General features: G+C 39.8%; 1 protein-coding gene across 3 annotated transcripts in view; it reads left to right on the top strand.

Moving 5' to 3' along the window:
- Window positions 1-5,668, top strand: part of LOC138059280 (MAP kinase-activating death domain protein-like) — a 41,294-nt gene extending 35,626 nt beyond the window's left edge. For all 3 annotated transcript variants that reach the window (XM_068904848.1, XM_068904849.1, XM_068904850.1), the window contains 5 exons: window positions 2,101-2,132; window positions 3,358-3,432; window positions 3,561-3,630; window positions 4,341-4,387; window positions 4,758-5,668. In XM_068904848.1, coding sequence (XP_068760949.1) covers window positions 2,101-2,132; window positions 3,358-3,432; window positions 3,561-3,630; window positions 4,341-4,387; window positions 4,758-4,835 — 302 coding nt within the window. In that variant the 3' untranslated portion in view covers window positions 4,836-5,668. The remainder of the gene's footprint in view (window positions 1-2,100; window positions 2,133-3,357; window positions 3,433-3,560; window positions 3,631-4,340; window positions 4,388-4,757) is intronic.
- The last annotated feature ends 7,373 nt before the right edge of the window (window positions 5,669-13,041 follow it).

Here is a 13,041-nt window from a genome sequence, read left to right as displayed (position 1 = left end):
AATTATTATGATGATAATGAGATGATAGGATGAGCGAAGCAGATGAATGTAATGGTTACGGAGGGCTGTTACCTAAGTAATCCAGTAGACGAGAATGGGAAACCAGTTAATGGTTAAGGTGATTCCTCAGAAATTAAAGTTCCCGATGAATTTTTTTAAAACTTTCCCTGAATGTTCTCTACCAAGCACTGTTTCGAAAGAAACAATAAAAATGATAGGTCACCATTCTCGCTTAAGAGATATGATGGGCCAATCTTACCCAATTTATGCTTGTACTCGTGCTATTTAGGCGCATTATTCATCGGTCCACGTTACATTTTGCGGTAGCTCGATAGGTAGTTTATAAAAGTAATACTCGGAAAAAAACTTAACAGGTAGAAAATGTCGAGCATATAGAACAATATATAAAATTTGTGGAAACATAACACTATTTGAAACGACGTGGACGTAAAGCGTTCGTAGAGTCGTTATTTTTGCGGTCATAATTTGCATCACAGAGTAACGGGTTCCAACATGCTTTCGCCTAGATCTTTTTTTGCTTCCGATAAATTTTTTTAGTTTTCTTTTAAATTAAGGGGCACAATATGCACACTATTATTATGCAATAAAAAATACAGGTCACCATGCTCGTTTAAAAGAAAATGAGCATTTATTTCGCTATCGAGCTCAGCTTGAGGGAAATTTCTTTCGCTGTGTACGTGCACGCGCTAATTTGCGCGCGCTAATGACGCAAAAATCGTGCGCAGTAGGGATGCGCAATGCAATACTGAGGAATCACCTTAAAGACGAAGAACGCGCTAAATGATAACTGTAATGATAACTATAGAAATAACGATAGTGATAATGAGGTGTATGTGTATGTGAAAATGCAAGAGTGCGCTTTACAACAAAAAATTCCAAAACAATATGGTTAGTAGCCCTCCACGCAGACGTTTTTGGTGCTTCGTCACGCGTTCCTCCCCCACTAACGTCTGCTGAAACGAAAAACCACTTCAGTTCGTGGATTAAGGACCAATCAGAGGCCGTTTTCCAGTATTGGGTAAACTAGTATTCTTTCGCAGCATGTGATTGGCTATGCTCAACACAATTAGTCAATGCTGATTGGTTTCTTTAAATAGTGGACAAGCAACCGTTAAATGAAAGTGGTTTTTCGTTTCAGTAGACGTTCGTGGGGGAGGAAGGCGTGAAGAAGCCCTAAGAAAGTCTGCGTTGGAGGCTACATGGTTAAGAATTCCAATTGGCAGGAGGCGAACGGTTACCTTTAGACAAAGCGTCGTTGGGTGGAATACGAGGTCTTCGATTTCAAATTCAGTCGGTGGTGAGTGCGTGATTTGGAACCTGGTGCAACCTGCGTTCCAATTCAACGCTCTAACCACGATGTCGCAATGTCCCCCACAGTCTTGTCGCGCGCGACAGCTGTCCTCCTGTGAAGCTATTGGTCATTCATAAATTTGTTTGTTAATTTGCTCGAACTTTTTTAACAGAGAAATTTAGCAAATTGCGTTTACGGCTAACGGCTGAAGAACGATTTACGTCTGGCTGAAATTTGAGTCTTGCCAAAAATCAAAGAAACTTGTTTCATTTGAGCTCATTTCTGGCCTATTATCTGTAGATATCAGGCGACTTCTCTGAAGAGAGAGACTAGTTAGGATAAATTTTTCAACTTTTGATAAGAAAACGTAGCCTGCCGTTTGCTGAAGACGCATTGCGAAATCTATATAATAGGGAATTTAAGATCTACAGCGCGGTCGTCAACGGCAACGTCACAAAACAATATCATTCATTGGTTAAAAGAGGAAAAATAATCGTGCTGCACGCATTTTAGCAAATATTCGTGCAGTACTCTGCGCAACAACGACGTGAAATCACCAAAATTTGAGGTTTTGACAACAACACGAGCGCACAAATGTGAACCTTTCATTCTCTATAGTTACTCTGAAACCGCTCGTACCTACCTACCTCGTGCCTTGTACGACACGAACGAGATGGGCTAATCGCGACGTTTTCGTCGACGGCGCCGTCGTAGATCTTAAAGTCCCTAAGCAGTCACTGGCAGTGACACGTCAGGATGTATGTACTGATTTTGTTGTATTGTTGTAGGAGTCCAACTTGGAGGAGAATTTCCAGTCAAGGTCAGTTAGCTCGAAGTTCAGCAGTGTATTTCGTGGTTCTCTTTTAATGAAACTCAAGCCGCGTTGCCAGTAGCATAATCGGAGACCCAGGGGCAGTCAGTCGAGGCGGGACGAGAATCGGGACTGGCGTAAAGTTCCCAAGTAACTTAACGCCAGTCCCGATTCTCGTCCCGATTCTCGTCCTGCCTCGACTGACTGCCCCTGGGTCTCCGAGGATCAGCCAGTAGCTGGGGTTTTCAAAATACTGGCGCAACTGAAATATAGCTTTGATTGAAGGGACCAAGTCACGCAATTTCAGTCGATTTCATGACGCACAAGATGCGCATAAATTTACATGGGTAGCACTGGGCCAAGTTGTTTAAAAGCCGGTTAACATTAATCCCCAATTCAATATACACCGAGGCTTGAATTTTGCTCATTAAAGTAGCACTGGGCCAAGTTGTTTAAAAGCCGGTTAACATTAATCCCCAATTCAATATACACCGAGGCTTGAATTTTGCTCATTAAAGGCCTTAACCTTGTAATTTTATGCTGAAGGAAAGCAAATTTTAGTGGTTTTGAAGGTCAAAAGTCTCTTGGGAACGCGTGTCAAGTTTATCACACGTAGATTACAGTCTCTCGCGCTCCGAATCATATTTTTGTTTGCTAGAATTGTTTATCTGCGACGGAATTTCATTTCGAGTTTATTGCTCTTAATACCATTGCACCGGTGGCTCAGTTGGTTGAGCATCGGGCTGTCCTGCGGGAGGTCGCTGGCTCAACACTGAACAGAAAGTGCTGCCTTTGTAATTTCATTTGCAAATGTTTAGACGTTCAAGTCTTCTGGGATAAGGACTATAAACCGTAGGCCCCGTTATACAAATATCCTCAATGTTCATAAGTGTTCGTGGGACTTTAAAGAACCCACCCGGTGTTGTGGCTGTCCTGTTCTCTCCAGCAGAAGTGGCTGGATTGGCAGTGACGTTTCTAAAAAGGCTTGTGGTGTATGAGGTCACCTAAAGCAGAAACAGCCGTAAGTCAAAAAGGGACTTTGCTGAGTGCTGGAACATGTAATTGTAGATGTAGATAGCCTCTTTAATTGGCGGACCTTCCAGGGAAGGAAAGGAAAAGAACTTTTTATTTAAGTGTCTTGTCGTTCAGCGCTGAAGCACTAATTGGGGAACTGTTAACAATTAACGCAAATGAAGTCAAATGCTAACAGTTCTTTCGACGAATTTGATTCCAGGATCTTAGCACCGATGAAGACGGTTGTCTGCAGGTGACACTCGAGGGAATTGGCTTGAAATTTGCCACGAGAAGGGTGAGTCCCGCTTTCGCCTAGATGCGATGTCGCTGAAACGAACGAAGAATGCCTTGATGGATTCTCCCTTATTTTTCAGCCCTTTCTTTCTCCCATCGAGTTTAGAAAGATTCATTTTTTGTTCTCAGGTACACATCGACTTGTGCCACATCAGGAATTGCTCGACTCAAGGAGGGGTTTTTCTTTTGGAAGAATTTGGTGAGTAGTGAGCAAATTCTTGTGCCGTCATAGTAGTTGTTTTGTTGAGTGTGCTGCAATCGGGATGGTTGTGTGAGTTTAGAAAGTAAGGATTTTTGTGTATATTGGCAGTGCTTAGAAGTCGGTGGCAACGTTTGACACTTCTTAACTTACCGGTAGTCATCCGTTGCAGACTTTGTTGTTGGTATTGTGGGTATCTGTTAACTTGAAACGTGTGGACACTGGATATCTCGCAACATGGTTTTCACCCAACAATCTCAAATCCCGTGACGAGGACAGATTGGTACATGCATGACTGAGTCGGCTCAAAGAGTTAACGGTTTTCATTTGGGTATCGAGAGGCATTACACGTCTGCGAGTGGTTGACCTGGTGATTGGCTAAAAAAAGGTCGCGCCACTTTTTCAACCAATGAGAAGCAAAACCAAGTGCAGTCGCGATTTCCAAGCGCGCGTTTTTTGCGCCTTGAGCAAATCGAGACGAATTGTGATTGGTTCATGAGTCTGTTTGCGCCTGTTCCGAGCAGTCGGAGTAATCACTTCGGTTTTAGCTTTTACGACTGTCGATTGCAAAACCGCTTCAACGCATACAAAGTAATGAAAGCTGGTTCTTTCTGGACTCTTGTCTCAAACGCTTGCTAGGCTATTATGCATGATCTAAGGTGGGGTTAGTGTTCGCGTCAAACTCAGACATTTTGCATGTCTCGTTGTAGTGCCTTCAACACAAGAAACAATTCAGCACAGATTTGGTTCACAAAAGGTGAGTGATTTGTACAGATTTCCTTGTTCGTTGCCTAGGAATGTGTTATCACCGTGTCAAGAAATTCCGGCCCTTCGGTTGTTTCGTACCCAAATTAGTTGATTCGTACCCAATTTAAATTCACCCATATTTATTTTGAAACATTTTTGGATGCTTACTACGAACGTAAGGGGTAAAATTCGTTGCAAGTTTTCAAACGAAAAGGATGAACGCAACGCTCTATAGCTCCCGTTGATCTTAAAGCAAAATCACACTAGAAATTTTTGAAATGGAGCACGGTCTGAATGATTTGATCTACGTTAGCTTCGAATGAATTTGGTACGAAATGAACATAAGCTGTTAAGTTACCGTAATGGCTTTATATTTATAGTGCAACCAGATCTGCTACGCCGTCCTTTGTTTATTTTCGTACGTGGCCGCCTCGAAGAATTCAAGCAGCACGGGTTGATAAACCGCAGTAAAGGAGTTCGTCTGTCAAGAGTTGGAGGATCAATGACGTCTGACTGACCATCCCCACGCTAGTGTTACGGACCGGCGCAACACCAGGACATGGCTCAAGCGAGCGACGATTGGGGAAAAATGAAGGCCGGAGCATTGGCATAATGCGGAAGAATATGTCGGTAACCTTAAATTTCTAAGTAAACGTTTCCCTCCAATAAAACTGCATTTTCTAAATTATAACCAACTTTGGACTACTACAAGTATTTCGTCGATATTCCTGAAACATACCGTAAAATTCGACGAGCCTGGTAAGCCTCTCTATCAAGCGTCGCGTAAATTTGCACACGTGCAAATTTTAGATCATTTTAGAATTTAAGGGGCTTTGTCACGGCATTGCAGTTGATTTTGCGAAGTTTTCCCATTTACTCGCCCCTTCTCGCTTTAAAACTTACCGTTAACTCAGAAATTACTTTTAAACAGCACAAACCAAAGTTTCGGTAGCATGGAGCATACATAATTAAAGTTACAAACAACAAAAATCAACTTTGACTGTTAAGCTGAACAATTTTAAAAAACTCCAATCACTTTCCATTTTATTCTTCTTCAATTTTGCCCATCCCTGCCTCCTTTTGTATTTGCTCTTTTATTCAAACCTTCCTTCAACGGTATAAGTAGTTTTTTTTTCGCTTGATTTGGTTGCCAGTTTCGAGCCGCTGAATTTGGCTGAAATTCGTGACATAGCCCCTTTAGCACGTGCTGTGTGTACGTCAGCCTTCGTGTCAAATCGAGGAGCTTAAAGTGCATATGACACAATAGACCAGTTTCGATATATTAAAATTCAGTCCTAAACAAAAGACATCATCACGAGGCTCTGGGGAATAAATATAAGGATTTGTATGAGTTTATTCCCCAGAGCCTCGAGATGATGCCTTTTGTTTTCGACTGAATTTTAATATATCTAAATTGGTCTATTTTTTTTTACTTTATTTTGATAGCCCTCTTGGTTGTCGAGTTATTCAAGATTTTGATTTATGCAAATTAAGGGACTTGTGACGTCACATAGGGTGCGTTCGATTGACCCTATTCCGGAATAAGAATAAGTGGAGTGGTGATTTAAAACGGTATGTCTGGCGCCTTCGAAGCAACAAGGATAATAAATCAAAATCTTGAATAACTCGGCAACCAAGAGAGCTATCACAATAAAGTAAAAGCCGTTCTTCATCATTTTGAAAGCTCTTTCGAACAAGGTAATGCAGTTTAAGCAAGGACAACGAGGTTTTCCCTTCTCGTCGTGTTTTAATGGTATTTTTCGGAAAGTAGAATCCGTTTGCTGATTAATCATGATATCTTTGAGAAATAATTCGTCGATTTTGAAACATCGAGATAAGTAAAGACAATTTTGTTGTAGAGTATTTTAAAGTAAGCCTCGAAATAAAGGCGAGGTCTTCTCTTAAATGAAGACCTCCCTACGCATGGACTGGTATTTATAAAACTTTTCGAAGGTCGTACCCAGATCTTCCTCGGTCAGATTGCGGTGATAGAGCGAGATCCGGGTACGAGTCCTGAGGCCCTTTTCTCTTAAGTCCCGAAAACGTTTGCCATTTGTGAAATTGCCATCAGCTTACTTTGAAACACTGGCCTTTTCACAAGTATTCCAGGGAAGACGAAAAAACGTACGCGAGAACCTTTTTTTTAATTTTGAACGTCTTCCTTTTTCACATAGTGAGTGATTTATGGTAACCGCTGACCCTGTTTGGGGGCGTTGGTTGCGGTGATATTCCCCAAAACATTCCCCAAAACATCCGGCTTTGAATATGCTATTATTATAATTACATGACATATATGTTGGTCTAAGCCCCAAGACTTATCAGAACAGACCAGATAGGCAAAAATCACCTATTCGTTGGACTGAATTTGAACTCGAAGCTTCGGCTTGTAGGAACGGTGTAGCCGCTGTAATAAGTGAGATGAGAGTCAAAGAGATTTAGCAGCGCGTGTACGGTCTAACGGCGTTTTGCCCTCCAAAGAGCCGAAAAAACTTCTAAACTGAGTTTAGTTCGTTTCTTGCCTGGCAGCTGGAAATTTCAGGTAACTTCTCTAGCGAAAAGAGCAAGTTAGAATTAGAGGAAGCAGTAGCAGCCTGTTGTACGCCATTTTGCGTAAACGCGGAATGCAAAATCTCTCTTTAAAGCTGCGAGGTTTCGGCCAACGGCAAGCGCGGTCTGAAAATGTGTTTTTTGCCCAAACTCGACGAAACGTTTTCATTTCTTGCTCGTGAGCCACAGTTATTGTGCAAATTTTGGAAAGAAAGACAGAGAGAGATCAGGTAACTGTCGTTTGCCAATGACCGCAAACGCGAAGCTTCATCGCCAATCAATAATTAACAGAATCCCGTGAGAATTTCAGGTAATATTATCTTATTTATTAATGAATTTGTAGCATAAAGCTTTTGCACAATTCGTGACTATTTACAATCACAAACAGACCTTTGAATTGCCCAGGATCCATTGAAATTTTATCTTTAGAATCGGTGCTGTTCGGAGGCGAATGAATAAATCGGTTGATGGCATCTTGTTATTTAGGTAATTCCTTGCCGCTGAAGCAAATTTCCCTTTCGTAAACGGTCGTTGCCATTGAAACCGGTCGTTGCCATTTGAAACGGTCGATGCCACTTATAACGGTCGACTACACACTTCACTTCAAAGAAAATTAAAAGAAACAAACTAAGAAAAAATATTAAGAAAAATTAAGACAAAAAAGGAAAAAAAAAACATTTATAAAAGAAAAACTGGTGGGAAAAAAAGAGTCCGAAAATTTCAAGACTCGAACTCGGGTTCTTAGCCCTCACCCTAAACAGAACCCTAACCCGAACCCTAACTCATATGACCAGCGAGACACAACTTCCAGTAACCGCAACCTTTTGAGTTGTTAGACCTAATGAGTGTAATTCAGAGCTAAAAAAAGGCATCGACCGTTTCAAATGGCAAACGACCGTTCTGAGAAATGGCAACGACCGTTTACGAAAGGGAAATAAGCGCCGCCGAATCATGGTGACACTGCGCTCACAGATATTCTTTCGTAGGAAATGTTTAAAACAAACATTCACATTTGACAATAAATAAGTAAATAAATAAATATCGCCTCTAAGTAATGCAATTATTTACGTGGGAGTGAAATTCCAGTGAATTAAACTTGGATGTAATGTAAGATTTTTATTTTGTGAAAGTTGAACGCGTTGGGCGAAGCTAATTTATATATTCGTGTCTGTTTGATGCTGTTAGTTGCAACGTAGGGGTAACTCGGTAGCAAATGAAAGATACGGAACTAAATTAAAATAGTGAATAATGTAACTGAAATTTTATGCCCAGTTGTAAAGCATTGTCAATTACCGTAACTTAAATATCACTGTAAATAAAACCTCCATGCAGGATCTGTAATAAATGGGTGCTTTTTTGTTTATTGATAAAACTTGTTGCAGTCTGGGTTAAGTCAAAGCTTGGAGTTTGCGTCGGTTTCGTTTCGATCTCGTTTTTAATTTCATTTGAAGAGTAAAGCATGTTCATATTGCTATTTTGCTGATGAGAAAAAAGAAAATCGTTAATTTTAACCCTTGCAGTTAAAGGAAAATTGTCGCGCGATTACGAACAAATTGCAAGTTTCTAGTTTAGGATCGTAAGTTGATTTGGTTGAAAGCACAAACGAGCAATCGATCCTTAAAAGCCAGAAATTTGTTTTTTTCTTTGATCTGAAGTGTTTTCCCTCCCACCACCGAGCCGTTACCATAAAAACTGAAGTCATAAATTTTAAAACAATACTGGCTGCCAACGGACTGCGCATGTTTCGCCTTCAAAGTTGCTTCCGAGGACAAGGAAAAATTCTGGTGTTCAATACAATTACAATACAGTTATTTTTGTAAAGCGCATATTCCATAAAAATTTTCATATGCGCTGTTCGAAACCAACCCTCCTGAATTATATATTTTACTTGTTTCCTGTTAAATGTATTTTGCATTTTGCTGTTTCATCGTGTTTTGTACCCACAGGAAACAAATTATGTTAAAAAGGCGAATTTCTAAATCTTAAAAATAATTTATTAACCATAACAAGTCATCCTTCTTCATAAGTTCTTAATAAATTCCTCTATGGACACGTTTCCGTTTCTCTACTTAAACAGTAAGAGCTGATACTTCCGGCACAGAATAGTAAACTGGAATTGTGGTTTTACGAATTTAAAATGTGTGAAACTAGAGTTATTGATACCTACCTCAGTTTACCTCGCCATTTATACATGATCTTTCATACACCCATACAATATTTTTTTGTATGCTTTTCATCTGTTGTAAACAGCCATTAGGGCCGTTTATACGAGAGAAAATAAGCCGCGGCTTACTCTGGCCGCGGCGTACATAATACGCGAAAGGAACTATTTATACGAGTAAAAACTCCCAAGCCAGGATAAGCCGCGGCTTGAGAAAGGCGTGAACGTAGATTTTGTACCATTTATACGGGGCCGTTTATACGAGAGAAAATAAGCCGCGGCTTACATAAGACGCGAACACCCCGTATAAATGGTACAAAATCTACGTTCACAGCTTTCTCAAGCCGCGGCTTATCCTGACCTGGGAGTTTATACTCGTATAAATAGTTCCTTTCGCGTATTATGTACGCCGCGGCTTATTTTCTCTCGTATAAACGGCCCTATTGTGACGCATTGTAGGTGTTGCGTTCCAGATGTGTTGATGCCAAGATGAGGTATTAATGAATTGTACCTTTTTTTTTTTTTTTCAAAGTAAGGTCTTCACGTGAGGTTGCATGGCTATAAGGCTCGGATCTGGTGGTGTTTGTCCGGCGTTGCTCGAATATGTCTAGTGCACTGCCAAGAACGGATAGTTTGGGGCATTTTAATACGCAATGTGAACCGTTGGCATTTTTATTTATGTGTATCATTATTACTGACCCTTCTCTTAATTTAGCCTATGAGAAGAGGTGGCAAACTAAATAATAAATTAAATAACATAGAAGAGACGAGAGAAGCCCGAAAAGTTCTCGTTCTTTAATAAATTCCTAGGCCAACTCTCTTTGTCTCAAGAGTTTCTCTCTAGAATCAATCGGAGGCCCGAAAGGGTTTTTCGTTGCTATAGTTTGTGAAACGATGAAAGATACCAAAGAAAGATATTTTATAGTGTAGGCAAACTATAAATATCTTTTGCAACTATATTGCTGAGAAATACTATAAGGGCACTTATGACGTCATATCGGTTACCATGGCAACACGCCAGGTCCAAAATAAAAGGCCCTCTAAATTTCAGTTTTTGAAAATCTGAAAAACTAAGTCGGTGACCTTTATTTCTTTGATGGAAATCTCCCTAAATTCTTTAACTTCTTAGAGAGTGTGACAAAAAGTTATCTCGTAGAATTTAGATACATAGAAAAGGCGTTTTTATAGTTTACAGAAATTGTACTTGATAACTGTCCCTGAAACTTTTTTATATGAAGTGCCATCGTGAATGATACGTGCATGCAAAAAATCAAGACAGGTCTCGGTGCAAAATTTCGAGATAAAGACAAATTTTTCCCACAGGTATGTTGCGCTCGCTACTTTTGATGTAATATATCAAACACGAGAAGGAGTGTTTCATCGGATATCCAAACACCGAGAAGCGAGTTGAAAAACGAGGCTTAAGGCCGAGTTTTTAACCGATTTCGAGGTGGTTGGATATCTGATGAAACACTCTTTCGAGTGTTTGATATTGCTTCTCAAAGGAATCAGTATTTTATAAGATATTTGGATTCAAAGTTACAGAAATTTTATGCTAATTAAGACCACGTATCCAAACTTCCTTCACGGTAGTAATTTCTTTTGTTTTTGGCTTATGAATTATTAATGAGTTTGAGAAAGAAATTTGATTCATTCAGCCGACGCGTGATTCGTAGTTATAGCGTGTGTAGGTTACGCGCGCGCGCAGCTAAAAACCCTTTCGAGCCTCCTTAACCAACATGATTTCATACGTACATACAATACATACTTTATTCAACGTGAACAAAAGACACACTTAGCTATTCGCTAGTTGCCAGGTGCTCCACAATTAAAAATTAAAAAGTAATGTACAGTATTATAAAAGCTCATTTACGTCAAACTTAGAGTTTAAAATTGAAATTTAAATTTAAAACTATGGGATTATCGCCAATTTGTATCTTTACCGTTACCGCTAATTTAACCACAGTGTCCCACAACTTTTGCATGGGAACAGATTAATTTTAAAAAAAATCAGATCCTTTGAATGGTTTGCAGGAACGGCTTCTTCTTGCCCTATACTGAAGAACAAGACACACTGTGCATTCAATTTACGTTCTAACGATATTTCAACATACGAACTTCCACATATTAGAACTCTGCGGAATGAGCATCAAACAAACTTTAGGAATATCATCGCCAGCGTTCGAGCTTTTATTTTTTTCAGACTCGCTTGCAATTGCTTAACGTTGCTTATCCAACTTGTGCGATGACTTTCCTAACTTTCACTTACTCTCTAACGTTGTTTTCGAGCGACTGGTTGTATGGGTCAGTTTATACAACGGGTATAGGGCAGCTGGCTAATGTGGTTAGGGGTGTGGTGGAAGCAGTGTGGCCCAGTAATTGAGGTTCTTGCCTGGGATCGGGAGATCCCGGTTTCAAGAACAGCTCAGGGGGCCCGTTTCTCGAAAGTCCCGAAACATTACAGGCCATTTTCGGGTGTCACAATTCCTTTTGTATCTCAAGAACGGAGAGGATTTAAGTCATCAAACTTCACAGTTATTTTTCTTTTTGTTGCCTTAAAAACAAGTTAAAAGATCGGCTTTCCAAAACAAGCGGTTGGCACTTTCACAAATGGCTTTTTGGGCCCGAAACGTTTTCGGGACTTTCGAGAAACAGGCCCCTGATCTCACCACTAGTTGAATTTGATCTTGATAGTCCCTGGTTCAACTTCTCAACTACAATTGTAAATAGTCAGCTGGATTGCCTCTGTCCAGTTGGGATTCTTAACAGTTGTTGTTCTGTTCTGTCCTTTCATTGACTGTGTTTCATTTGCTCTGAAAAGCCCCCAATGGGGAGTCTTGTCAACTAAGTGTGTATGTATGTGGTAACGTGAAGGGATCAGTCCGCGAACAGTTCCAGTTTCAAGTCCCATGCACCGATACAATGGAAAGTGAGGCCCAGAAATGGTTTAGGTATGGTATCGAGGCGATTTTTATTGAGTTCTCAGTTCCTCGTTTTCCAGAAAGATTGAATGATCCTTCTTGTTAATCTTGCTCATCCAATCAAACTGTTGGTGTTTTAAGATTCACGATAATTGTAAAATTCGGGGCAAGTTAAGAATAAATGATAATGAGAAATCGTAGGGGATAAAGGACTAGAGCTGACGTCGCTTCTAACGCGTCACAAAAGCCATTCAGAGGCTCTTTACTGAAATACGTTTACTTACGTGTTTCAAAGTAAAACCAAGATGTTTAGGTCCCGTATATAATGACATTGAAGAGCTTATCCGGTTGAGATTATTTCTTTTTTTTTTATTGCTAAATTAGCATGATCTGTGAGAACAAAAGAAGCGGATGTTATGAGCTCGATCAAACTTGTCTCCAGTTCCGCTCTCGTGAATATTTCATTTCCTTAAAGTGGTGTCTAAAGAACGTGCAATATCTCCGGTGAAGATTAAATTTCTTTTTTAAACCACAGCCTTCTCTCAATATTAGCCGGCTGATATTTGGATTTAAAAATTGGAAATAATTGAGGAATTGTGAATTAAGTCGGCAAAGTTTTATAAAAAGTCCCATTACACTTACTAATCGAATAGATTTACTCTATTTTCAGTTTGTTATATGAAAAATATCTCGCAGTTTACTTACCCAATCGGTAAGGAAATTCAACCTGTTTGTTTTTGGATCTGTAACTGTTTCGTTTTTCGTTATTATTGAATTACTAGAGTTTTTCTTTTTTGTTATTCAGAATTATCAAAGAAAAACGCGACAAGCTTCAGAGGTGAGTATTTAATGATTTTTCGTTTCACACACCTGCTCGACGTGCCGAATCATATGTCAAATGGAACTCATTAATAAACGGACAATCTCTCACAATCCATATTAATGGTGAAATGTCATTGGTTGAATTCTATGCCGATACTAAGATCAAAAGATTGTCAATCAAATCATATGTTAATTTCATCTCAGCATAAAACA

Source organism: Montipora capricornis, chromosome 8 (genome assembly GCF_036669925.1).
Source record: "Montipora capricornis isolate CH-2021 chromosome 8, ASM3666992v2, whole genome shotgun sequence".
NCBI classification, from domain to species: domain Eukaryota; kingdom Metazoa; phylum Cnidaria; class Anthozoa; order Scleractinia; family Acroporidae; genus Montipora; species Montipora capricornis.
This window is presented reverse-complemented; position numbering and strand designations above follow the sequence as displayed.